This window comes from Calliphora vicina, chromosome 4 (assembly GCF_958450345.1).
Source record: "Calliphora vicina chromosome 4, idCalVici1.1, whole genome shotgun sequence".
NCBI lineage: Eukaryota > Metazoa > Arthropoda > Insecta > Diptera > Calliphoridae > Calliphora > Calliphora vicina.
In genome coordinates, this window is record NC_088783.1 from 113,853,857 (window position 1) to 113,879,965 (window position 26,109).

The 26,109-nt window shown below is 34.4% G+C and overlaps 1 protein-coding gene across 1 annotated transcript in view; it reads right to left on the reverse strand.

The window, feature by feature from the left end:
* Window positions 1-4,213: 4,213 nt before the first annotated feature.
* The window catches only part of PsGEF (Protostome-specific GEF), a 110,349-nt gene continuing 88,453 nt past the window's right edge, over window positions 4,214-26,109 (reverse strand). The window contains exons 8-17 of the mRNA XM_065509591.1: window positions 23,044-23,502; window positions 15,539-16,123; window positions 14,051-15,448; window positions 13,878-13,993; window positions 8,974-9,055; window positions 7,605-8,339; window positions 6,858-7,546; window positions 4,614-5,285; window positions 4,414-4,546; window positions 4,214-4,354 (exon numbers count right to left, since the gene is read on the reverse strand). Of these exons, the coding sequence (XP_065365663.1) occupies window positions 4,268-4,354; window positions 4,414-4,546; window positions 4,614-5,285; window positions 6,858-7,546; window positions 7,605-8,339; window positions 8,974-9,055; window positions 13,878-13,993; window positions 14,051-15,448; window positions 15,539-16,123; window positions 23,044-23,502 (4,956 nt within the window). The 3' untranslated portion in view covers window positions 4,214-4,267. The remainder of the gene's footprint in view (window positions 4,355-4,413; window positions 4,547-4,613; window positions 5,286-6,857; window positions 7,547-7,604; window positions 8,340-8,973; window positions 9,056-13,877; window positions 13,994-14,050; window positions 15,449-15,538; window positions 16,124-23,043; window positions 23,503-26,109) is intronic.

The window sequence follows — 26,109 nt, forward strand, 5'->3', positions numbered from 1 at the left end:
AATTTTTATTGGATTCAAAAAAGGATTATCCAATTTAAATAAATCTGTACAAAAATAATTTGAAGTAAATTTTTGAAAAAAATTAAAGTGTCGTTAAGTTTTTTAAATTCCAGAAATTACGAAATTTTTATTGAATTTAAAAAAGGATTGTCAAATTTAAATAAATATGTATAGAAATAATTTTAAATTAATTTGTGAAAAAAATTAAACTTTCGTTAAGTTTTAAAAATTGTAGAAACTTAAATTTTGTTTCACTTTTAATAAGTGTATAGCTCATTTTAAAGGAATTTAATAAAAGCTTTAATTTTAAGTCATTGTTTCAAAAAGTAAAGTTTCGTTAAGTTTTTTAAAATTACAAAACCTAAGAAATTTTTGGTGGTTTTCAAAAAAGACAACCCAATTTAAATGTATATGTTAAAAAAACTGTTAAAATTTATTTCTTTAACAAAATTTAAGTTTCGTTTAGTTTCAAAAAAATAATAAAACTTAATTTTTTTCCTTGATTTAAGAGATTTATAAAGCATTTTAGTGATAAGTGCTACAAGTTCTTAAAATTTGCTTTTGAGATAGAAAATAAAGTTTCGTTAAGTTTTTTGTAAGGTCGAAAATTTAAAATGTCTTTACCATTAACAAGACGTTGATTTACTTTACCAATTATGAAGAAAAATTTTCTTTCCCTGTTATTTATTAAAACAAAAATTTAATTTTTCAAACCTAAATCGATGAGTTTGTATAATAGAGTCCTCAATATTACATATGTGTTATTTCTTATGATCAAAATTTAGTTTATTTTTATTTAAATAAGAGATTTTGTATATTAAGCGATTATTAAACTCAATTTTCCATCTGTGGTGTGAGTAACAGTAAAAACTTAATTTATGTTGCCTAACTTAAGGCTTTAACAAAATATTCATGGCATATTAACATTGCTCTGTTATTGCAAAACCCAATTTTCCATTTATGCGGAGAGTAACAGTAAAAGCTAAATTTGTATTGCCTAGCTTAAGGCTTATACAAAAATATTCATGACACCTTTAATATTTCTACGTTATTTAATAACCCAGCCAACAAATTGAAACTCATTTGTAATTTTCTTTTATATTTTTATTGAATTATTTGTTTTTTATTATTTATTAATAAAATGTTTGAAGTTTTTGGTTTTTTTTTCTGGTTGTTGTATGTTAGTTTAACTTAACTAATTTAAATATGTTGGTTTTATGTTATGTTAATAATATGGTTTTTATGGTTTATTACTAAAATATTCTCATAGAGATAATTGCAAATTGTTTTTATTTTTATTAATAATGTTGTTTATTTAATAATACTCTCAAAGCTTAAAGATGAAATTGTTTTGTTTAAATTTTCTTTAAAGATAAAAATCTTTTACAATTATTTGATATTTTTGTTGTTGTTGTTGTTTGGTAATATACTTAAAAAACTAATTATTGAAAATAGAAATTTGTATTTCTTAAAGGTATTTTAAATTGCAAATTATGGTTTGTGGGTGAATTTAATGTTTTTTTTTTAAATTTTATTGATAATAAAAAATATTTAAATTTTTTTTATTTAATAAGTTTTCTTTTTCATAATATGTTAAAAATATGTTGTTATATTTAATAATAAGTTTTTGCCACATTTATTTAATTAATTAAATTTTGTAAAGTAAATTATTGATTTTCTTATTATGTTTTATTTAAGTTCTTTAATGGTGCTAAATTTTTAATTTAATTGATGTTTTTTTTTGGACAAATTTTGTTTAATTTTTTTTTTCTTCTAAGGCATTTAATTATTTTATTTAATGTGTTTTTTTTTTGCTAAAATTCCTTTTTAATTTTGTTGTTAAATTTAAAAAAATTTTTAAAGTGGTTCAAATTTTTGATTTGGTTTTTTACAACAGAAAGAAATTGTTTGGCAGGAGCATATTTTTTATATATTCAAGTCTACTTAAAAAGCAAGTTAAGTCAGAATCATAAACGAATTTGCAAAACTAATTCATGTTTTCTATATTCGCTAAACCTTTAAAATTTTTTTAAAATTAAAATATTTCCTTTGCAAAATTTTATTTAAATATTTTAAAAAAAAAAACTAAACTCTAAGGAATGTTATCTTCACTAAATTTTACTTAAATTAGTTTTCTTTGCTAAAATTAAAACAAATTTTTCTTTGCTAAGTTCTCTTTAAAAAAAATTGCATTAAAAAACTAGAAAATTTTATTTAAAACATTTTAATTCAATTAATACTTAATGTCTAAACTTAATAGCACCTTAATTGAAGAGCCATTATAAAAGATAAGTTCTCTTATATTAAAACTTATCATCAAATGTTCGCTGGTATATGTAGTGAGAGCAAGAGAGCGTAACTAAAACAGAGTCGGGAAGTTTTAATAACTAACAAATGTTAATTTGCTTTAGCAGAGAGCTAATTGTTTATTCTTTTCAAAGCTTTAAATATAACTGTTAAGCTAGAGAACTAGAACAGAACTAGAACAGAACTAGAACAGAACTAGAACAGAACTAGAACAGAACTAGAACAGAACTAGAACAGAACTAGAACAGAACTAGAACAGAACTAGAACAGAACTAGAACAGAACTAGAACAGAACTAGAACAGAACTAGAACAGAACTAGAACAGAACTAGAACAGAACTAGAACAGAACTAGAACAGAACTAGAACAGAACTAGAACTAGAACAGAACTAGAACAGAACTAGAACAGAACTAGAACAGAACTAGAACAGAACTAGAACAGAACTAGAACAGAACTAGAACAGAACTAGAACAGAACTAGAACAGAACTAGAACAGAACTAGAACAGAACTAGAACAGAACTAGAACAGAACTAGAACAGAACTAGAACAGAACTAGAACAGAACTAGAACAGAACTAGAACAGAACTAGAACAGAACTAGAACAGAACTAGAACAGAACTAGAACAGAACTAGAACAGAACTAGAATAGAACTAGAACAGAACCGGAACAGAACTAGAACAGAACTAGAACAGAACTAGAACAGAACTAGAACAGAACTAGAACAGAACTAGAACAGAACTAGAACAGAACTAGAACAGAACTAGAACAGAACTAGAACAGAACTAGAACAGAACTAGAACAGAACTAGAACAGAACTAGAACAGAACTAGAACTAGAACAGAACTAGAACAGAACTAGAACAGAACTAGAACAGAACTAGAACAGAACTAGAACAGAACTAGAACAGAACTAGAACAGAACTAGAACAGAACTAGAACAGAACTAGAACAGAACTAGAACAGAACTAGAACAGAACAGAACTAGAACAGAACTAGAACAGAACTAGAACAGAACTAGAATAGAACTAGAACAGAACTAGAACAGAACTAGAATAGAACTAGAACAGAACTAGAACAGAACTAGAACAGAACTAGAACAGAACTAGAACAGAACTAGAACAGAACTAGAACAGAACTAGAACAGAACTAGAACAGAACTAGAACAGAACTAGAACAGAACTAGAATAGAACTAGAACAGAACTAGAACAGAACTGGAAAATAATTAGAAATGATTTAGAATTATTATTCTTTGATAAAACTTCTTTAAACCCATTCTGTTCGTTATTCAATTCTGTAGACTTTCTCAATTTGACTACAAAATAATCCTGGTTTGACAAATCTCTGGTTTTCTTAATAAAAAAAAAAGGTGAGAGCTTAAGAATGAGAAAGGTTTTTACATCTTTAACGTTTTGTTTTTCAGTAATATCCAGTTATCTTTGGTTTTATTAACCAAACCTTGACTAAAACTCAATTAAACCTGAATGCCAGTTGAATGCCAGTTTAATGTTTAAACCCAAGGCTTAGTTCCTCCGCCTTCGTTTAATACTTTAGTTAATTGACAACTAATTTTGTTTGTTTTTCAAGTGTTTTTTTTTGTTTTAAAGCTTTTAAGGACGTTTTAGAGTGTTTAATTTGTTTGCTATTCTTTTTGGCTTAATTAACTTAAAAAGAAAGACAAACATTGGCTTATACAACTATAAAAAAATCAGTTCAATTTAGCAACAATTTTCAATATTTCTTTTTTCTTAAAAACATCCGCTTGTGGTCCCCGAAAAAAGGGGAGCGGTTCAAAACTACCACACACAAACTACTACTGACTACTTAAATAATTACTAACTATCCAAAAAAAAGAATGTGTTATTGAAAAATATTAACAGAAGAGCAAATACTTTGGACTAGTGGATCACATACAGAAAATAATGGTGCACAAAATTTGTGTTGAAAGATACCAAGACACCTTAAGAGGCCACAAGTTCTGAGACAGAATTTGAGCGACGACGTTTGGTTATTTGTTTCCATAAACGGCGATTTAAGGAGGGTTTGTCCTAAAATAGAATCATCAAGTTATTGAATTCTTCTTAATTCTTTGCGAACAAAAACTTACATTATCTTTTCTTGGTGACATGGGTATTTTTGTGTGCTGCGGTGTGCTACTGGCATTTGAATCATTAAGCGAGGTTTGTGAGTTATTGGCGGTTGAGGGATTTTCCGAATTGCGACGTTTAATAAAATTTATTCTGCAAACAATTTATGAATTTAATTAATTAGTTAATTCAATACAATATGAATTAATTAAATACCTACAATTTATTAGCCTTTCCCGTATCCATTAAGGCGGATTCATCACGCCCTATTTTACGTTGCCTGTGTGCCATTTTTGGCGTATGTCTAATATCAATCTCAGTCGCAACGCCCATCGAAGTAGTACTCGTCGTCCTCGTCAGAGGATTGTTGTTGTGGTAGAAATTGCTGCTCTTCGTCGTCGTCATCGTCATCATCTTCGTCCCCATCTTGACTTGTGAGCCACTCCTCAATTGAGACATGCAGTATATCTTCTCGCGTCTCGCTAAGATCTCTAGATCGCTTAATTTGCTGTCGTCTCTGTTGTAGTTGATATTTTTGCTGTTGCTTGCGTCGCTGACGCTCCCGTCTCTGTTGCGATCCACAGATGCAGAACTGCTCCATGTATTTCGATTTGGCTGCAGGTGTTGTGGAACGCCGCCGACACGTGCCGAGCCAACGAAAGGCATTGACGAGGCCGGACTGCTGGTGGTGTTGCAATTGTTGCTGCTGATTGGGATGTTGCTGCCGTTGTTGAGTTGAGGTCGTGGCCGTCGATTCACTGTGGGTGTATCCATCTTCGAGTTTCGCTGTTGAGAGAACGATATGACAGCCTCTTTTGGTTGCACACGATTCGTTGCTGAGCGATTCAATAAATCGCGACCCGTCCGTCGTTGAAAGGTGGAGAGGTCGTGCCTGGAAAGAGAAAAAATTAAGCAATTAGAAGAACCTGAACTAGAATTGAACTAGAACTGAACTAGAACAAAACTAGAACTGAACTAGAACTGAACTAGAACTAGAACTAGAACTGAACTAGAACTGAACTAGAACTGAACTAGAACTGAACTAGAACTGAACTAGAACTGAACTAGAACTGAACTAGAACTGAACTAGAACTGAACTAGAACTGAACTAGAACTGAACTAGAACTGAACTAGAACTGAACTAGAACTGAACTAGAACTGAACTAGAACTGAACTAGAACTGAACTAGAACTGAACTAGAACTGAACTAGAACTGAACTAGAACTGAACTAGAACTGAACTAGAACTGAACTAGAACTGAACTAGAACTGAACTAGAACTGAACTAGAACTAGAACTGAACTAGAACTGAACTAGAACTGAACTAGAACTGAACTAGAACTGAACTAGAACTGAACTAGAACTGAACTAGAACTGAACTAGAACTGAACTAGAACTGAACTAGAACTGAACTAGAACTGAACTAGAACTGAACTAGAACTGAACTAGAACTGAACTAGAACTGAACTAGAACTAGAACTGAACTAGAACTGAACTAGAACTGAACTAGAACTGAACTAGAACTGAACTAGAACTGAACTAGAACTGAACTAGAACTGAACTAGAACTGAACTAGAACTAGAACTGAACTAGAACTGAACTAGAACTGAACTAGAACTGAACTAGAACTGAACTAGAACTGAACTAGAACTGAACTAGAACTGAACTAGAACTGAACTAGAACTGAACTAGAACTGAACTAGAACTGAACTAGAACTGAACTAGAACTGAACTAGAACTGAACTAGAACTGAACTAGAACTGAACTAGAACTGAACTAGAACTGAACTAGAACTGAACTAGAACTGAACTAGAACTAGAACTGAACTAGAACTGAACTAGAACTGAACTAGAACTGAACTAGAACTGAACTAGAACTGAACTAGAACTGAACTAGAACTGAACTAGAACTGAACTAGAACTGAACTAGAACTGAACTAGAACTGAACTAGAACTGAACTAGAACTGAACTAGAACTGAACTAGAACTGAACTAGAACTGAACTAGAACTGAACTAGAACTGAACTAGAACTGAACTAGAACTGAACTAGAACTGAACTAGAACTGAACTAGAACTAGAACTGAACTAGAACTGAACTAGAACTGAACTAGAACTGAACTAGAACTGAACTAGAACTGAACTAGAACTGAACTAGAACTGAACTAGAACTGAACTAGAACTGAACTAGAACTGAACTAGAACTGAACTAGAACTGAACTAGAACTGAACTAGAACTGAACTAGAACTGAACTAGAACTGAACTAGAACTGAACTAGAACTGAACTAGAACTGAACTAGAACTGAACTAGAACTGAACTAGAACTGAACTAGAACTGAACTAGAACTGAACTAGAACTGAACTAGAACTGAACTAGAACTGAACTAGAACTGAACTAGAACTTAACTAGAACTGAACTAGATTTGAACTAGAACTGAAGTAGAACTGAACTAGAACTGAAACTCACCCCAGAATAGTTGTTAGATCGGGTCCAGGATCGTAGCTTATCAAGTCTTCGTCGCCCAGTATATCGTGATTGAGTGCCAAACGCATCTCCAGGCGAGGACTTAAACCCGAGCCAGCTACGGCGGGCTGTGCACAAGCCGATTTCGAATCTTTGTCTATAGCGGCCTCTTGCCGTAGAGATTGCTGTTGTTCCTGCTGCTTCTCCTTCACATTGTGAACTTTGTCCTTCTTCTCTGGCGGCAGCTGCTGCTGATCTTTGTTCTTCGTTGCTGTTGCTGTTGGTGTTGACTTCTCCTTCATCGTCGAAACTATTGTTGATGAGTTGTAGAGCGGGTTTCGGCTGCTGTCTGCTTCCGCCGAGCCCAGCAGCGAGGTCTCGATTATTGTTGACGAGGGTCGTGCTTTCGTTGAGGGTGACACAGTTTCGGTTTTGCAGGCGATTGCTGCTGAATACCTTTTGATATTGTAAACATCCTCGATGGGTTGGGGGATTTTCGTGGGTTTCATTGAGGTCATCATCGGCGTCGTCATCACTGTCCTCGTCTTCGTGGTCGTTGTCGTCGTTGTCGTTGCTGTGCAAGGAGGTGCGCTGGTATTTTGTGTGGGAGCGTCGCAAACGTCGCCGACGTCTTTGGCAACCACTGAAAAGCCAACGTCAGCAGAAACGCCAGAATTTTGTGGAAGCGGGAGCTGTTGGAAAATGATTGTTATTAAAAGGGTTTTGGGGTTTTATTTGTGCGGAACTGACCTGTTTTAAGGGTTTTGCTGTTGGACCACTGGTCTTTAGATTTGTTTGAGTCAATAACAGACGGCGTGGCGGCGGTGGAGGTGGTATAAATTTCGCTGGTCGTATTAAGGTTTTGGCTGTCTTCTTCTCCTCTTCCTTGCAGACGCCGTTGTCTTTCTTGATAGTGGCGCTCACGTTGCTGATTGTTGTAGATGCCAACAAGGGAGCCAGACTCGGTGTTGTCTGTACTATTGTTGAGTCCATCAAAGAACAAGTCGTTGTCATGGTCTGCTGCTGCAGCTGCTGAGGGCTGCTGGTGGTCAATGATGTCGTTGCTGTCATCATTAATGTGGTTGAGGCTGAGATTACTACCAGGGTTTTGGAGGAGCTGTGTAAACTCGTTGTTGCTGTGGCGGGGATAGTAGTGGCCAAAGAACTTGTGGGTTTCGTGCTGGCTGCTGGTGTGACTAAAGGAATAACTGGCTGATCCAGTAGGTACTCGCAGGATGAGGCCTTCAGTACGGCTGGCGGTAGTATGGTTTGAGGATGACTTAGCGGCCGTGGACCCAAGCTGCTGGTTTGTAAATTCGGTTGTAGTCTCTCCTCCGTCGAGGTCAGATCCTCGTCCTCCTCGTCGTAGTCCGCTGTATTCACCATATCCTCCTCCTCCTCCCCTTCCTCCTCCTCTTCCACCTCCTCGCTGGAACTTCCAGCTTCCGAATCCTCTAAATAGTGGCCATTTGTCGTTGTTTCCCCCTACCAATTGTTGGGAATAGAATTCAACTAATCAATTCTGGTTTATAGCAAACTATACGAGTACGTTAAGGTTGCCACGTTTTGTTAGTTTGAGGTTAGAGTGAGTATTTTTTGTTTTGAGAATGTTGTATGATTTTGAGTTATTTTCAAGGCAGTTTTTTGTTAGTATTTTAGCCAAGCAAACTTAAAGGCAAAAGCTTTTGGATGTGGCATCATAATAAGAAGGTCAATTGCTTTTGATTTGTATAAGTTTGCAATATTGAACGTTTTGCTAGAGTTTAACTAATTTCACTACAACTTTCTAATGACATTTAATGATGATGATGACAGATTGTCAAATAAAACATATATACAATACACACAGACATACAATACAACAGAAATGATCAAGAGAGAGCATGAGAGTGAGAGAGAGTTTAAATGATCAATAAGAAAAACCATGATATCAGCGAGATGAGAAAAGAAATAAAAATGAAACAAACAGTGGCATGAAAAGAAACAAAATCAATGATGTTTGGATGAGTGCTTTTCTTCAGAAATTAAACCAACAAAAAAAAAACAATTAAATCACAATGAATTAGTTGTTAGAATGATCAATGAGTTGAAACATGCAATTTCTTTATAGATGACCCACCTTTTTCAATTCTTCACTTTCCTGTTGTGTCTTTTCCTCATCACTTTCCGTTTCCTCCTCAAATAGGGGTTCTAGGCGTCGCCTATTTGTTACTCAATTCATTTTCATTTGTGTGTTTTTTATTTTTTAAGTGTTTTTGTTGAAATTTTTTTCCAAATTTGGTTTTTCACCGGTGTCCCGTATTTGTTTTGTTTTGATTCAAATTCACAGTTAGATTTAATGTGTGTTTGGTTTTGTTTTTACAAATTATATAGTTGAGTTGATGATAATGATGTTTGTTTATCGAATGAAATTTACATAAAAAATTATGAAAAAAATTACTTAAACTACGTTATTTCAAAAAATGTTTAAAAAGATAAAGTAAATGTATGATTATGAGAACCTAAACTAATTTAATTTATTTGCTAGGGTTTTTAAATTACATTAATATAACTAAATTTTAAAGTTAGGATAGACTAACTACTGCTAGGAACCTTTCTCCGAATTGACATGGTTATTGGAAAAGAGATAGACTAAAATACTGCTAGGAAACTTTCTCCAAATTTCAGACTCTGTAACATGTTTACTCTATTCTTGTAAAAAACTTCCGAAATAAAAATTAATGAAATTTAAGAGAATTACTCAACTTTCCTTCAGTCTTTCTTTCCATCTACTCCTGAAGCTATACACATCTTAAGATAAGTGAGATAACTATAGCAAGAACAGAACTAGAACAGAACTAGAACAGAACTAGAACAGAACTAGAACAGAACTAGAACAGAACTAGAACAGAACTAGAACAGAACTAGAACAGAACTAGAACAGAACTAGAACAGAACTACTTAGAACAGAACTAGAACAGAACTAGAACAGAACTAGAACAGAACTAGAACAGAACTAGAACAGAACTAGAACAGAACTAGAACAGAACTAGAACAGAACTAGAACAGAACTAGAACAGAACTAGAACAGAACTAGAACAGAACTAGAACAGAACTAGAACAGAACTAGAACAGAACTAGAACAGAACTAGAACAGAACTAGAACAGAACTAGAACAGAACTAGAACAGAACTAGAACAGAACTAGAACAGAACTAGAACAGAACTAGAACAGAACTAGAACAGAACTAGAACAGAACAAGAACAGAACTAGAACAGAACTAGAACAGAACTAGAACAGAACTAGAACAGAACTAGAACAGAACTAGAACAGAACTAGAACAGAACTAGAACAGAACTAGAACAGAACTAGAACAGAACTAGAACAGAACTAGAACAGAACTAGAACAGAACTAGAACAGAACTAGAACTAGAACAGAACTAGAACAGAACTAGAACAGAACTAGAACAGAACTAGAACAGAACTAGAACAGAACTAGAACAGAACTAGAACAGAACTAGAACAGAACTAGAACAGAACTAGAACAGAACTAGAACAGAACTAGAACAGAACTAGAACAGAACTAGAACAGAACTAGAACAGAACTAGAACAGAACTAGAACAGAACTAGAACAGAACTAGAACAGAACTAGAACAGAACTAGAACAGAACTAGAACAGAACTAGAACAGAACTAGAACAGAACTAGAACAGAACTAGAACAGAACTAGAACAGAACTAGAACAGAACTAGAACAGAACTAGAACAGAACTAGAACAGAACTAGAACAGAACTAGAACAGAACTAGAACAGAACTAGAACAGAACTAGAACAGAACTAGAACAGAACTAGAACAGAACTAGAACAGAACTAGAACAGAACTAGAACAGAACTAGAACAGAACTAGAACAGAACTAGAACAGAACTAGAACAGAACTAGAACTGAACTAGAACTGAACTAGAACAGAACTAGAACAGAACTAGAACAGAACTAGAACAGAACTAGAACAGAACTAGAACAGAACTAGAACAGAACTAGAACAGAACTAGAACAGAACTAGAACAGAACTAGAACAGAACTAGAACAGAACTAGAACAGAACTAGAACAGAACTAGAACAGAACTAGAACAGAACTAGAACAGAACTAGAACAGAACTAGAACAGAACTAGAACAGAACTAGAACAGAACTACTTAGAACAGAACTAGAACAGAACTAGAACAGAACTAGAACAGAACTAGAACAGAACTAGAACAGAACTAGAACAGAACTAGAACAGAACTAGAACAGAACTAGAACAGAACTAGAACAGAACTAGAACAGAACTAGAACAGAACTAGAACAGAACTAGAACAGAACTAGAACAGAACTAGAACAGAACTAGAACAGAACTAGAACAGAACTAGAACAGAACTAGAACAGAACTAGAACAGAACTAGAACAGAACTAGAACAGAACTAGAACAGAACTAGAACAGAACAAGAACAGAACTAGAACAGAACTAGAACAGAACTAGAACAGAACTAGAACAGAACTAGAACAGAACTAGAACAGAACTAGAACAGAACTAGAACAGAACTAGAACAGAACTAGAACAGAACTAGAACAGAACTAGAACAGAACTAGAACAGAACTAGAACAGAACTAGAACAGAACTAGAACAGAACTAGAACAGAACTAGAACAGAACTAGAACAGAACTAGAACAGAACTAGAACAGAACTAGAACAGAACTAGAACAGAACTAGAACAGAACTAGAACTGAACTAGAACTGAACTAGAACTGAACTAGAACTGAACTAGAACTGAACTAGAACTGAACTAGAACTGAACTAGAACAGAACTAGAACAGAACTAGAACAGAACTAGAACAGAACTAGAACAGAACTAGAACAGAACTAGAACAGAACTAGAACAGAACTAGAACAGAACTAGAATAGAACAAGAATAGAACTAGAACAGAACTAGAACAGAACTAGAACAGAACTAGAACTAGAAAAGAACTAGAAAGGAACTAGAACTGAACTGGAACAGAACTAGAACTGAATCCTTGACAACATGTTTTTGACAAGTCTCTGAGAAGTTTGTCAGAACCGGGTATTGGGAGAATAGGTCTCCTCTTCTTCTTCATTATGATTATGACGCAATCTTCTAGCATGTGTCCCATTTATACAGTGTCCTTTAGTAAAGGATAGGAATGGAATTCCGAGGTTACGTTCCCTCCCCTCGGAGCCATATTTGCTCTCTACGGAATTCCGTAAGTAGATTTGTCCTGCCGACATCGTATACGGGTCACATCGAACTAGTTATAGCTGAGGATGGTTCACTGATCCATTGTTCTGTTTTATGCAGTTTCACAAAGTTTCTGCTGTACATCCATCTTGCATTTAACAAGGGAAATAAAAGAAAAGGGATCGAAACCTCTTGGCCAATTCATTTGCTATACCATTACCCGGATTTCCATCGTGTCTAGACAAGTAGTCTAGCAAAGAAATTATCTCAAAATCCATGTTAAACTTAAGGAACATTTGGATAACGGAACACAGATACGTAAAAAGGAATATTGGATCGAATGAGCTTGAAAGAGGCTTTAAACTTCCTTACTAGATCATCGGAATATGTTGATAGAAAACCTAGTTCTTACATTATCAAGAATAACGAAGGAAATTAGAAATAGTTCTAGATTTATTTGTCATACTACTGATCATCCTTAAACTAATCCCCATTTTTTTTCTCCATTACCCCTCTTGGGAGCACTTGGTTTGCAGTTGTTTTTCGCATATTTCCCATGTAAGATTGCACTTCTTGTTATTGGAGTATCGTGCGTCTTCATGTACGATGTTGCCATTATAACCAGAGTGTTGTTATTTTTGTATCAGTTTCGTTAAATGGTTGTTGTTCCTGCTAAGTAGGTGATTGGTCTGCTGTAGCGGGTCCAAGGATATTTTTGCCTTGTGTCAGTTTCGTTAATCGGTTGTTGTTCCAACTAAGTAGATGATTGGTCTGCTGTAGCTGGTCTAGGATAATGGTGCTGCCATCTGTCGTTGCCTAGATTAACGCCCTCTGTGTATTTGGTGTAGTGGTGGGGAACCTTGCTAAGTTAATTCTTTGATTCCTACCTTTTTCCCAGGGGGTGGCGGGCTGCCTGACCTTTATCATAATGTTATCCTCTTTTCCAGGGGGAGGTGTGGTCAGGGGTCTTCTTCGATGGATTGTTTAGAGGGGGGTTAATTTTAAAAACTCGAAAACCATGATGAAAATTTTTCGTCCTCTGCCAGGGATCGAATCTGGGGTGCTTGCACTTGTAGGCTTCCACATTTAAGATCGTCTAAAGATTCTTTGGCATTCCTTTGTTTTCTAAGGCTTTATTCTACTTAATTGCTTCATTTAGAAATACACAATTCAGTCTCCTCGATAGTCTTGTCTACAGTTACGCTTATAATCTGGTCCATACTATGTACTATGGTCTCGTCTATAGTCCGATCTATAATCAGACTAAATTCTGGTCTCTAGTCTAATATGGAAGCATATCTATGACACCAAAGAAGTTTCAAAAACCTAAAGAGAAATATTTTTAGTCGAGGAACTTTTGAAATTAAAACCTCACTCTCTTCTGAAGTCTGGCATAACAAAACAGCTCTCTAGGCCATACTTCTAGGAAATTGTTTAAAAATAAACCATGTCATCTATAATTTATCAAAATACAAAATCTCCTCTAAATATTAAAGGCTATTCTAACTAAATATTTCTATTAAAACAAACTAAAGAATGAATTTACTTAAATAATTGCTGTATAAGATGTTTAAAATATAACATTACAAATAAAAAATGGTATAAGAACAATATTAACCTGTAAAAACTACATTAAAAATATTGGAGAAAAAAAAAGAAAAAAATATTTACGAAATATTACCATTACTTTTTGGAGTATAAACAAATGGATTAAGTATTTAGAAAGAGATTTTCAACTAACAACTATTTGATACTTATTTATAAGGAAAAAAACAAATTGAAGAGGAAATCTAAAAGAAAAAAGTTTCACTTACCGTGGTAATAGACCGCGTATGGTGCTGGCCGACATGGGAGGAGCCATTAAAAGTTCATCCATCATTAGCTCAGTGTCATCGTCATCATTTAAGGAATTGCTGGATTTGGTGGGAGACTAAACGGGAGATAATTGCTTGAAAATGTCTTTGTATAGGAACATAGTAAGGCTTACCGATTGTGTATTTTCCGAATTGGCCAAATGTAAATCATCATTGTCGCCACCACTGGTGGGTGTGCCCCACACCTCCTCCCCCGAGGTGGCTCCTGAGGTACACTCATCCATTTGCTCTTCCGGATCTGAGGTTATGCCATTACTACCCACATTGGCTTGCTCCTGATTCCATCTGCCCAAATATTTGTCTATAAAGGCTCGGGACTCTTCAAAGAAAGACATTTTACCCGACACAAATGTAGAGGCACGACTGGTCCAGGCATTGCCATTTAAATTATTCGAGGATCCTGCCTCCTCGGAGTTTTCATAAATAGCCTTGGTAACCACTCTTATTTCATTATCCAATTCTATATTATCTGCCCTAGCCTTGTCCATTAGCTCTTCATCTTCATCATCCACCTCATCGTCATCATCAATATCGTCTTCATCCTCTTCATCATCATAGTCTTCCAAACGATCTTCGGAGGGTAAACGCTCCAAGCTGGACATGGTGCCAAAACGCCTTAAAGAGCTGGACATGGGCCTGTAGGGAGGCTCCTCATCTATGGGCGATTCATCACAAGAATCTTCCGGTATATTCTCTATAACTGCTTGCCTGGGTGCCAGACTGATTAGATTGGCGGTGGCCGTGCTGGTAGTAACATGGCTGGTGGTATTATCCCAAACATTGGTGCTGGTCTTGGTAAGCACCGAATCTGGTGTGGCGGGCACTATGGCGATGGTAGGCACAAAACCATTCTCTGCATAAGCAGCGAAATTCTGGGTGGGTGTAGGCAAGGGTGCCGTGGGCGTCTTCATATTTAACAGTTTGGCTGCTGGCGTCAATTGGGCCAAACCAATTAACATTAAAGACAGATCATCATCTTCCTTGTCCTGCCTGGTATTCAAGTTCTCCTTTATAGTTTTATCACAAGTGCATTTACAATATTTGTGAGGATCTTCGCTGGAGTTTTTAATCTCCTGCTCCTCTCCATGAGATCTTGGCATTTTGGGAGATTGTTTGGGTGATTCTAGCATTTTGCAGGTTTTCAATTCCACCTCCTCGGGACTGAGTGTGGTGTTGGCAAAGTCTTCCGGTAAACATTTGCAAGTGCAGGCCACAAATTGTTGGGATTTATTGCTGCTTGTGTTCGACCTACCCGATTTCGGTGTTAAGGGTGTCTTGGGTGACTTCGGAGACTTGGGGGATTTGGGTGATCTGGGAGCCTTGGTAGGCGTAACTATCACTTTGGTATCCTCCACTATAACTATTTTGGCGGTTTCCGTTATGGTAACGCTCATCTTTACCATTTCATTGGCCTTTTCCTCCTGCTCGATGGCTTTGGCTTTTTGTGGCTGTATTATGGAAAACTTTCGAGGCGGCGGTTCTGGCTTAAATTGCTCTCTCTCCTCACTCTCGGTCCCCGAAGAGGTGGCTGTCGTATTGGGTGTTGTAGTCGTCGTCGTCGTTGTGGTCGTTGATGATGATGATGCTGTCGTTGTCTTGTCCTGTTTCGTACAGTGGCCATTCATTAAAATGGCCGCCTCATTGTGTTCATCTAGAATTCGTAATTTATGGATGCTGTCGGTGATTCTTCTTCGAGCTTCCTCGACTCCACAGCTGCTGATACTGCTGCTGGTTGTATTGCCGCCCATATTCCCATCATCCGTGGCCTCTGATTGATAAACATCATCGGAGATTAATTGCGCCACATCACTTTCCGTATCGGCTACATCACATTTACTACTACTAGCGGCTGGATGATCGCCGGGTTTCTCACCCGTTACCGTACCAGATGATATGCTAGTGACACTACTGGCTCGACTATTACTACTGCCGCCGCCACCATTGACATTGCAACAGCGCTGCGGTGATGATTGACTATGTTGTACCTTTAGCGAGTGACAGATGAGTGCTGAGGCTGTCGCCAGAGGACATTTCGTTTTGTCCTCTCCCGCGTCCGTATGGTTTTTTGATTGATGTTGTGATGTAGGACTGGCATTTTGTAGCTGTTGCTGTTGTTGGCAATTTTTATGACAATGACGACAAACGGCTAATTTATCTAATACAATGGGACTAGAACGTACGGTGATCTGTGAAGAGTATATGTGAGAGAGAAAAATAGGGTAGATGTAGAATGCACGAAATGAGATCTTAATTTGTGTATGATTTTGGGTGGATAGAATGAAAGGTGTCATGGCTAAATATTTGATTAATTGAAATTGTGGCCAACCTACTTCGCATACTAATGTAAAACTATATCTAGTGTTGATAGATGTAGGAAAGAAGGGACTTACTTAAGTGTAGTCTATAGTCCGGTGTCTTCCATTCTATAGTCCTGTCTAGTCATAGTCTAGTCATAGTCTAGTCATAGTCTAGTCATAGTCTAGTCATAGTCTAGTCATAGTCTAGTCATAGTCTAGTCATAGTCTAGTCATAGTCTAGTCATAGTCTAGTCATAGTCTAGTCATAGTCTAGTCATAGTCTAGTCATAGTCTAGTCATAGTCTAGTCATAGTCTAGTCATAGTCTAGTCATAGTCTAGTCATAGTCTAGTCATAGTCATAGTCTAGTCATAGTCTAGTCATAGTCTAGTCATAGTCTAGTCATAGTCTAGTCATAGTCTAGTCATAGTCTAGTCATAGTCTAGTCATAGTCTAGTCATAGTCTAGTCATAGTCTAGTCATAGTCTAGTCATAGTCTAGTCATAGTCTAGTCATAGTCTAGTCATAGTCTAGTCATAGTCTAGTCATAGTCTAGTCATAGTCTAGTCATAGTCTAGTCATAGTCTAGTCATAGTCTAGTCATAGTCTAGTCATAGTCTAGTCATAGTCTAGTCATAGTCTAGTCATAGTCTAGTCATAGTCTAGTCATAGTCTAGTCATAGTCTAGTCATAGTCTAGTCATAGTCTAGTCATAGTCTAGTCATAGTCTAGTCATAGTCTAGTCATAGTCTAGTCATAGTCTAGTCATAGTCTAGTCATAGTCTAGTCATAGTCTAGTCATAGTCTAGTCATAGTCTAGTCATAGTCTAGTCATAGTCTAGTCATAGTCTAGTCATAGTCTAGTCATAGTCTAGTCATAGTCTAGTCATAGTCTAGTCATAGTCTAGTCATAGTCTAGTCATAGTCTAGTCATAGTCTAGTCATAGTCTAGTCATAGTCTAGTCATAGTCTAGTCATAGTCTAGTCATAGTCTAGTCATAGTCTAGTCATAGTCTAGTCATAGTCTAGTCATAGTCTAGTCATAGTCTAGTCATAGTCTAGTCATAGTCTAGTCATAGTCTAGTCATAGTCTAGTCATAGTCTAGTCATAGTCTAGTCATAGTCTAGTCATAGTCTAGTCATAGTCTAGTCATAGTCTAGTCATAGTCTAGTCATAGTCTAGTCATAGTCTAGTCATAGTCTAGTCATAGTCTAGTCATAGTCTAGTCATAGTCTAGTCATAGTCTAGTCATAGTCTAGTCATAGTCTAGTCATAGTCTAGTCATAGTCTAGTCATAGTCTAGTCATAGTCTAGTCATAGTCTAGTCATAGTCTAGTCATAGTCTAGTCATAGTCTAGTCATAGTCTAGTCATAGTCTAGTCATAGTCTAGTCATAGTCTAGTCATAGTCTAGTCATAGTCTAGTCATAGTCTAGTCATAGTCTAGTCATAGTCTAGTCATAGTCTAGTCATAGTCTAGTCATAGTCTAGTCATAGTCTAGTCATAGTCTAGTCATAGTCTAGTCATAGTCTAGTCATAGTCTAGTCATAGTCTAGTCATAGTCTAGTCATAGTCTAGTCATAGTCTAGTCATAGTCTAGTCATAGTCTAGTCATAGTCTAGTCATAGTCTAGTCATAGTCTAGTCATAGTCTAGTCATAGTCTAGTCATAGTCTAGTCATAGTCTAGTCATAGTCTAGTCATAGTCTAGTCATAGTCTAGTCATAGTCTAGTCATAGTCTAGTCATAGTCTAGTCATAGTCTAGTCATAGTCTAGTCATAGTCTAGTCATAGTCTAGTCATAGTCTAGTCATAGTCTAGTCATAGTCTAGTCATAGTCTAGTCATAGTCATAGTCATAGTCTAGTCATAGTCTAGTCATAGTCTAGTCATAGTCTAGTCATAGTCTAGTCATAGTCTAGTCATAGTCTAGTCATAGTCTAGTCATAGTCTAGTCATAGTCTAGTCATAGTCTAGTCATAGTCTAGTCATAGTCTAGTCATAGTCTAGTCATAGTCTAGTCATAGTCTAGTCATAGTCTAGTCATAGTCTAGTCATAGTCTAGTCATAGTCTAGTCATAGTCTAGTCATAGTCTAGTCATAGTCTAGTCATAGTCTAGTCATAGTCTAGTCATAGTCTAGTCATAGTCTAGTCATAGTCTAGTCATAGTCTAGTCATAGTCTAGTCATAGTCTAGTCATAGTCTAGTCATAGTCTAGTCATAGTCTAGTCATAGTCTAGTCATAGTCTAGTCATAGTCTAGTCATAGTCTAGTCATAGTCTAGTCATAGTCTAGTCATAGTCTAGTCATAGTCTAGTCATAGTCTAGTCATAGTCTAGTCATAGTCTAGTCATAGTCTAGTCATAGTCTAGTCATAGTCTAGTCATAGTCTAGTCATAGTCTAGTCATAGTCTAGTCATAGTCTAGTCATAGTCTAGTCATAGTCTAGTCATAGTCTAGTCATAGTCTAGTCATAGTCTAGTCATAGTCTAGTCATAGTCTAGTCATAGTCTAGTCATAGTCTAGTCATAGTCTAGTCATAGTCTAGTCATAGTCTAGTCATAGTCTAGTCATAGTCTAGTCATAGTCTAGTCATAGTCTAGTCATAGTCTAGTCATAGTCTAGTCATAGTCTAGTCATAGTCTAGTCATAGTCTAGTCATAGTCTAGTCATAGTCTAGTCATAGTCTAGTCATAGTCTAGTCATAGTCTAGTCATAGTCTAGTCATAGTCTAGTCATAGTCTAGTCATAGTCTAGTCATAGTCTAGTCATAGTCTAGTCATAGTCTAGTCATAGTCTAGTCATAGTCTAGTCATAGTCTAGTCATAGTCTAGTCATAGTCTAGTCATAGTCTAGTCATAGTCTAGTCATAGTCTAGTCATAGTCTAGTCATAGTCTAGTCATAGTCTAGTCATAGTCTAGTCATAGTCTAGTCATAGTCTAGTCATAGTCTAGTCATAGTCTAGTCATAGTCTAGTCATAGTCTAGTCATAGTCTAGTCATAGTCTAGTCATAGTCTAGTCATAGTCTAGTCATAGTCTAGTCATAGTCTAGTCATAGTCTAGTCATAGTCTAGTCATAGTCTAGTCATAGTCTAGTCATAGTCTAGTCATAGTCTAGTCATAGTCTAGTCATAGTCTAGTCATAGTCTAGTCATAGTCTAGTCATAGTCTAGTCATAGTCTAGTCATAGTCTAGTCATAGTCTAGTCATAGTCTAGTCATAGTCTAGTCATAGTCTAGTCATAGTCTAGTCATAGTCTAGTCATAGTCTAGTCATAGTCTAGTCATAGTCTAGTCATAGTCTAGTCATAGTCTAGTCATAGTCTAGTCATAGTCTAGTCATAGTCTAGTCATAGTCTAGTCATAGTCTAGTCATAGTCTAGTCATAGTCTAGTCATAGTCTAGTCATAGTCTAGTCATAGTCTAGTCATAGTCTAGTCATAGTCTAGTCATAGTCTAGTCATAGTCTAGTCATAGTCTAGTCATAGTCTAGTCATAGTCTAGTCATAGTCTAGTCATAGTCTAGTCATAGTCTAGTCATAGTCTAGTCATAGTCTAGTCATAGTCTAGTCATAGTCTAGTCATAGTCTAGTCATAGTCTAGTCATAGTCTAGTCATAGTCTAGTCATAGTCTAGTCATAGTCTAGTCATAGTCTAGTCATAGTCTAGTCATAGTCTAGTCATAGTCTAGTCATAGTCTAGTCATAGTCTAGTCATAGTCTAGTCATAGTCTAGTCATAGTCTAGTCATAGTCTAGTCATAGTCTAGTCATAGTCTAGTCATAGTCTAGTCATAGTCTAGTCATAGTCTAGTCATAGTCTAGTCATAGTCTAGTCATAGTCTAGTCATAGTCTAGTCATAGTCTAGTCATAGTCTAGTCATAGTCTAGTCATAGTCTAGTCATAGTCTAGTCATAGTCTAGTCATAGTCTAGTCATAGTCTAGTCATAGTCTAGTCATAGTCTAGTCATAGTCTAGTCATAGTCTAGTCATAGTCTAGTCATAGTCTAGTCATAGTCTAGTCATAGTCTAGTCATAGTCTAGTCATAGTCTAGTCATAGTCTAGTCATAGTCTAGTCATAGTCTAGTCATAGTCTAGTCATAGTCTAGTCATAGTCTAGTCATAGTCTAGTCATAGTCTAGTCATAGTCTAGTCATAGTCTAGTCATAGTCTAGTCATAGTCTAGTCATAGTCTAGTCATAGTCTAGTCATAGTCTAGTCATAGTCTAGTCATAGTCTAGTCATAGTCTAGTCATAGTCTAGTCATAGTCTAGTCATAGTCTAGTCATAGTCTAGTCATAGTCTAGTCATAGTCTAGTCATAGTCTAGTCATAGTCTAGTCATAGTCTAGTCATAGTCTAGTCATAGTCTAGTCATAGTCTAGTCATAGTCTAGTCATAGTCTAGTCATAGTCTAGTCATAGTCTAGTCATAGTCTAGTCATAGTCTAGTCATAGTCTAGTCATAGTCTAGTCATAGTCTAGTCATAGTCTAGTCATAGTCTAGTCATAGTCTAGTCATAGTCTAGTCATAGTCTAGTCATAGTCTAGTCATAGTCTAGTCATAGTCTAGTCATAGTCTAGTCATAGTCTAGTCATAGTCTAGTCATAGTCTAGTCATAGTCTAGTCATAGTCTAGTCATAGTCTAGTCATAGTCTAGTCATAGTCTAGTCATAGTCTAGTCATAGTCTAGTCATAGTCTAGTCATAGTCTAGTCATAGTCTAGTCATAGTCTAGTCATAGTCTAGTCATAGTCTAGTCATAGTCTAGTCATAGTCTAGTCATAGTCTAGTCATAGTCTAGTCATAGTCTAGTCATAGTCTAGTCATAGTCTAGTCATAGTCTAGTCATAGTCTAGTCATAGTCTAGTCATAGTCTAGTCATAGTCTAGTCATAGTCTAGTCATAGTCTAGTCATAGTCTAGTCATAGTCTAGTCATAGTCTAGTCATAGTCTAGTCATAGTCTAGTCATAGTCTAGTCATAGTCTAGTCATAGTCTAGTCATAGTCTAGTCATAGTCTAGTCATAGTCTAGTCATAGTCTAGTCATAGTCTAGTCATAGTCTAGTCATAGTCTAGTCATAGTCTAGTCATAGTCTAGTCATAGTCTAGTCATAGTCTAGTCATAGTCTAGTCATAGTCTAGTCATAGTCTAGTCATAGTCTAGTCATAGTCTAGTCATAGTCTAGTCATAGTCTAGTCATAGTCTAGTCATAGTCTAGTCATAGTCTAGTCATAGTCTAGTCATAGTCTAGTCATAGTCTAGTCATAGTCTAGTCATAGTCTAGTCATAGTCTAGTCATAGTCTAGTCATAGTCTAGTCATAGTCTAGTCATAGTCTAGTCATAGTCTAGTCATAGTCTAGTCATAGTCTAGTCATAGTCTAGTCATAGTCTAGTCATAGTCTAGTCATAGTCTAGTCATAGTCTAGTCATAGTCTAGTCATAGTCTAGTCATAGTCTAGTCATAGTCTAGTCATAGTCTAGTCATAGTCTAATCATAGTCTAGTCATAGTCTAGTCATCGTCTAGTCATAGTCTAGTCATAGTCTAGTCATAGTCTAGTCATAGTCTAGTCATAGTCTAGTCATAGTCTAGTCATAGTCTAGTCATAGTCTAGTCATAGTCTAGTCATAGTCTAGTCATAGTCTAGTCATAGTCTAGTCATAGTCTAGTCATAGTCTAGTCATAGTCTAGTCATAGTCTAGTCATAGTCTAGTCATAGTCTAGTCATAGTCTAGTCATAGTCTAGTCATAGTCTAGTCATAGTCTAGTCATAGTCTAGTCATAGTCTAGTCATAGTCTAGTCATAGTCTAGTCATAGTCTAGTCATAGTCTAGTCATAGTCTAGTCATAGTCTAGTCATAGTCTAGTCATAGTCTAGTCATAGTCTAGTCATAGTCTAGTCATAGTCTAGTCATAGTCTAGTCATAGTCTAGTCATAGTCTAGTCATAGTCTAGTCATAGTCTAGTCATAGTCTAGTCATAGTCTAGTCATAGTCTAGTCATAGTCTAGTCATAGTCTAGTCATAGTCTAGTCATAGTCTAGTCATAGTCTAGTCATAGTCTAGTCATAGTCTAGTCATAGTCTAGTCATAGTCTAGTCATAGTCTAGTCATAGTCTAGGCATAGTCTAGTCATAGTCTAGTCATAGTCTAGTCATAGTCTAGTCATAGTCTAGTCATAGTCTAGTCATAGTCTAGTCATAGTCTAGTCATAGTCTAGTCATAGTCTAGTCATAGTCTAGTCATAGTCTAGTCATAGTCTAGTCATAGTCTAGTCATAGTCTAGTCATAGTCTAGTCATAGTCTAGTCATAGTCTAGTCATAGTCTAGTCATAGTCTAGTCATAGTCTAGTCATAGTCTAGTCATAGTCTAGTCATAGTCTAGTCATAGTCTAGTCATAGTCTAGTCATAGTCTAGTCATAGTCTAGTCATAGTCTAGTCATAGTCTAGTCATAGTCTAGTCATAGTCTAGTCATAGTCTAGTCATAGTCTAGTCATAGTCTAGTCATAGTCTAGTCATAGTCTAGTCATAGTCTAGTCATAGTCTAGTCATAGTCTAGTCATAGTCTAGTCATAGTCTAGTCATAGTCTAGTCATAGTCTAGTCATAGTCTAGTCTATAGTCCAGTTTTTAGTCTAGATCTAGTACTAATTTGAATGATAAAAGCTTAAAAGAAAGTGTTTGTGGGAAAGTTTCTACTAAAAATGTGTCTTGACTAAAAATGTGTCTCTACTATTTACTCTCCTGTTATTCTTCATAATATGTGTTCAAGCTTTATCTCTCTCTTTTGTTATCTTTCCCCCTTACCTGACTATCCGAGGTCGTACTATGAGACTGACTGATCTGACTAACCCCCTCCGAAAACGACACATCACTCATGCTCAACTCATCCACACCACTCAAACGTTTACCACCAAAATTAGGCTTTACCGAAAAGTGGCCATTCTCTTTGGCCAAATTCAATTCCTTAGTACGTTTCTCCAACTGCTGGCGTGTCCAATAGGTGATACGCTCATCATGATCATTGTCCTGATAGGTAGCAGCATCATCTGTGTCCGCATGATCAGGCGGCGGTGATGGTTCACTGGTTAAGGAATGGGCCACTGCTAGGCGGGCCTGTTCCTGCTGTTTATCCAATTGGCCCTTCATCCAGTTGGCCAAGTGCAGAGCACTGGACTTGGGAGTGCCAGTTTTGTTGAGTATACGGCATTTCTCATCAATCAGTTTTTCGATTTGCTCGGAGACATTGCTGGACAAGCGATTGTTCTGGGTAAAGGAGAGTAGAATATTAAGATTTAAGGGGATTTTAAGAGAAAAAATTAAGTCACAATTTGGAGTTAAGGATTTAGTTTTTTTTATAGATTTTAAAGAAAATTGTGATGGGCTCATATAGTTAGATTATTGTTTTGGTAAAATAGTTGAAAAAGTTTAAAATAAAATTTCTTTTCTTTTATTAAATAGTTTCTTTTTTTGGGGTTTTTCATAAATCTGAAAAAATTCTTTGCTTAAAAACGCTTGTGTTAGTTTAAACTTTATTTTTTAAATGGTAAAATTTTTTTAAAAATTTTATAGAAAAAACTGAGTCCATCACTTAATTTTCTATATTATTAATAATTAATTATCAGTTTTTTTTATTTTTTTTTTTGGTTTTTTCGTGTTATTAAAAGCTTAGTTAAACCGATTTGTGACTTAATTTTTTTTTTAAGTAAAAGTTTTTTTGTTTATTTTAATCTTACGTTTTTTGTTTCTTTCTCTTTGTGTTTTTCAAGAAATAATAAACTTACAAGCGTTTTTAGTCAAAGAATTTTTTTTATTTATTTATTAAACTAATTTTGTTTTCGGTTTGTTTTTTTTTTTTTGTTAATTTTGTTTTGAGGGCGGAAGGTAGGGTTTTTGAAGGTGTGGTTTTGTTTTGAAATTTACAAATATGATTATAAGTTTGAAATGATTTTTATGGTTTTAGCATTTTATTTTTCTCAGTGTATTGTTATATACTAGATTTTAGCTGTTTTTTTGTTGGATTGTTTAAGTTTAAAGGGTAAAGTTATGATTTTAATAAAAATTTTAACAGTGCTGGACCTTTTTATGGAAAATATTTAAAAAAAATAATAATTTTTGGCCTTTTTAGCTTAAATGAACCTTTTTGCTACTTTTTTAAAAAAGTAGTATTTTTACTACTTTTTTTTAATATGGAAAAAATTTAATTTTTTCTGTTAAAATTGTTATATTTTAATTTCTTATGTTAAAAATTATTAAAAAATAAATTTTAATACTTTTTGAAAAAAGTAGTATTTTTTACTACTTTTTTAAAAAAGGTTTTTAAATTGATTTTTTTAATAAAATTTAGTACTGTTTGGCAAAAATCTATTTTTTTCCGCTAAATTTTCTTTTTTCAAAAAGTAGTATTTTTACTACTTTTTTTTAATATGGAAAAAATTTAATTTTTTCTGTTAAAAATGTTATATTTTCATTTCTTATGTTAAAAATTATTAAAAAATAAATTTTAATACTTTTTGGAAAAAAGTAGTATTTTTTACTACTTTTTTAAAAAAGGTTTAAATTGGTATTTTTATACAAAAAAAATAAAATTTGCCTCATTTTTTTAATAAAATTTAGTTGTGTTTGGCAAAATGCTATTTTTGCCGCTAAATTTGCTTTTTTTCAAAAAGTAGTATTTTTACTACTTTTTTTAATTTGGAAAAAATTAAATTTTTTCTATTAAATTTATTAGATTTTCATTACTTATGTTAAAAATTATTAAAAAATAAATTTTAATACTTTTTGAAAAAAAGTAGTATTTTTATACTTTTTTAAAAAATGTTTAAATTGGTATTTTTAAACAAAAAAAAATAAATTTCGCCTCATTTTTTTAATAAAATTTAGTAGTGTTTGGCAAAAAGCTATTTTTTCTGTTAAATTAGCGTTTTTGAAAAAGTAGTATTTTTACTACTTTTTTTTAATATGGAAAAAATTTAATTTTTTCTGTTAAAAATGTTATATTTTAATTTCTTATGTTAAAGTTAGTAAAAAATAAATTTTAATACTTTTTTAAAAAAGTAGTATTTTTTACTACTTTTTTAAAAAAGGTTTAAATTGGTTTTTTTATACAAAAAAAAAATAAAATTTGCCTCATTTTTTTAATAAAATTTAGTAGTGTTTGGCAAAATGCTAATTTTTCCCGCTAAATTAGCTTTTTTTCAAAAAGTAGTATTTTTACTACATTTTTTAATTTGGAAAAAATTAAATTTTTTCAGTTAAATTTATTAGATTTTCATTTCTTATGTTAAAAGTTAGTAAAAAATAAATTTTAATACTTTTTGAAAAAAGTAGTATTTTTTACTACTTTTTTAAAAAAGGTTTAAATTGATATTTTTATACAAAAAAAAATAAAATTTGCCTAATTTTTTTAATAAAATTTAGTACTGTTAGGCAAAATGCTAATTTTTGCCGCTAAATTTGGTTTTTTTTCAAAAAGTAGTATTTTTACTACTTTTTTTAATTTGAAAAAAATTTAATTTTTTCTGTTAAAATTGTTAGATTATAGTAAAAGTTAACAAAAAAAATAAATTTTACCATTTTTTAAAAAAGTAGTATTTTTAGTACTTTTTTTAAAAAAGGTAATATTTTTAAAATTTCTTGTCAAATTTAATTAAAGGTTTGTGCAATTTGAAAAAATACAAATTTCTTTATTGTTTGAATAAAATTTAGTACTATTTTTTACTACTATTTAGAAAAAAGTATATTTTTCCCCTCCAATTTATTAAATTTTCATTTCTTATGCTACGGTTTAGTAAAAAATAAATTTTAATACTTTTTAGAAAAAGTAGTATTTTTAGTACTTTTTTTAAAAAGGTAGTATTTTCTAAAGTTTTG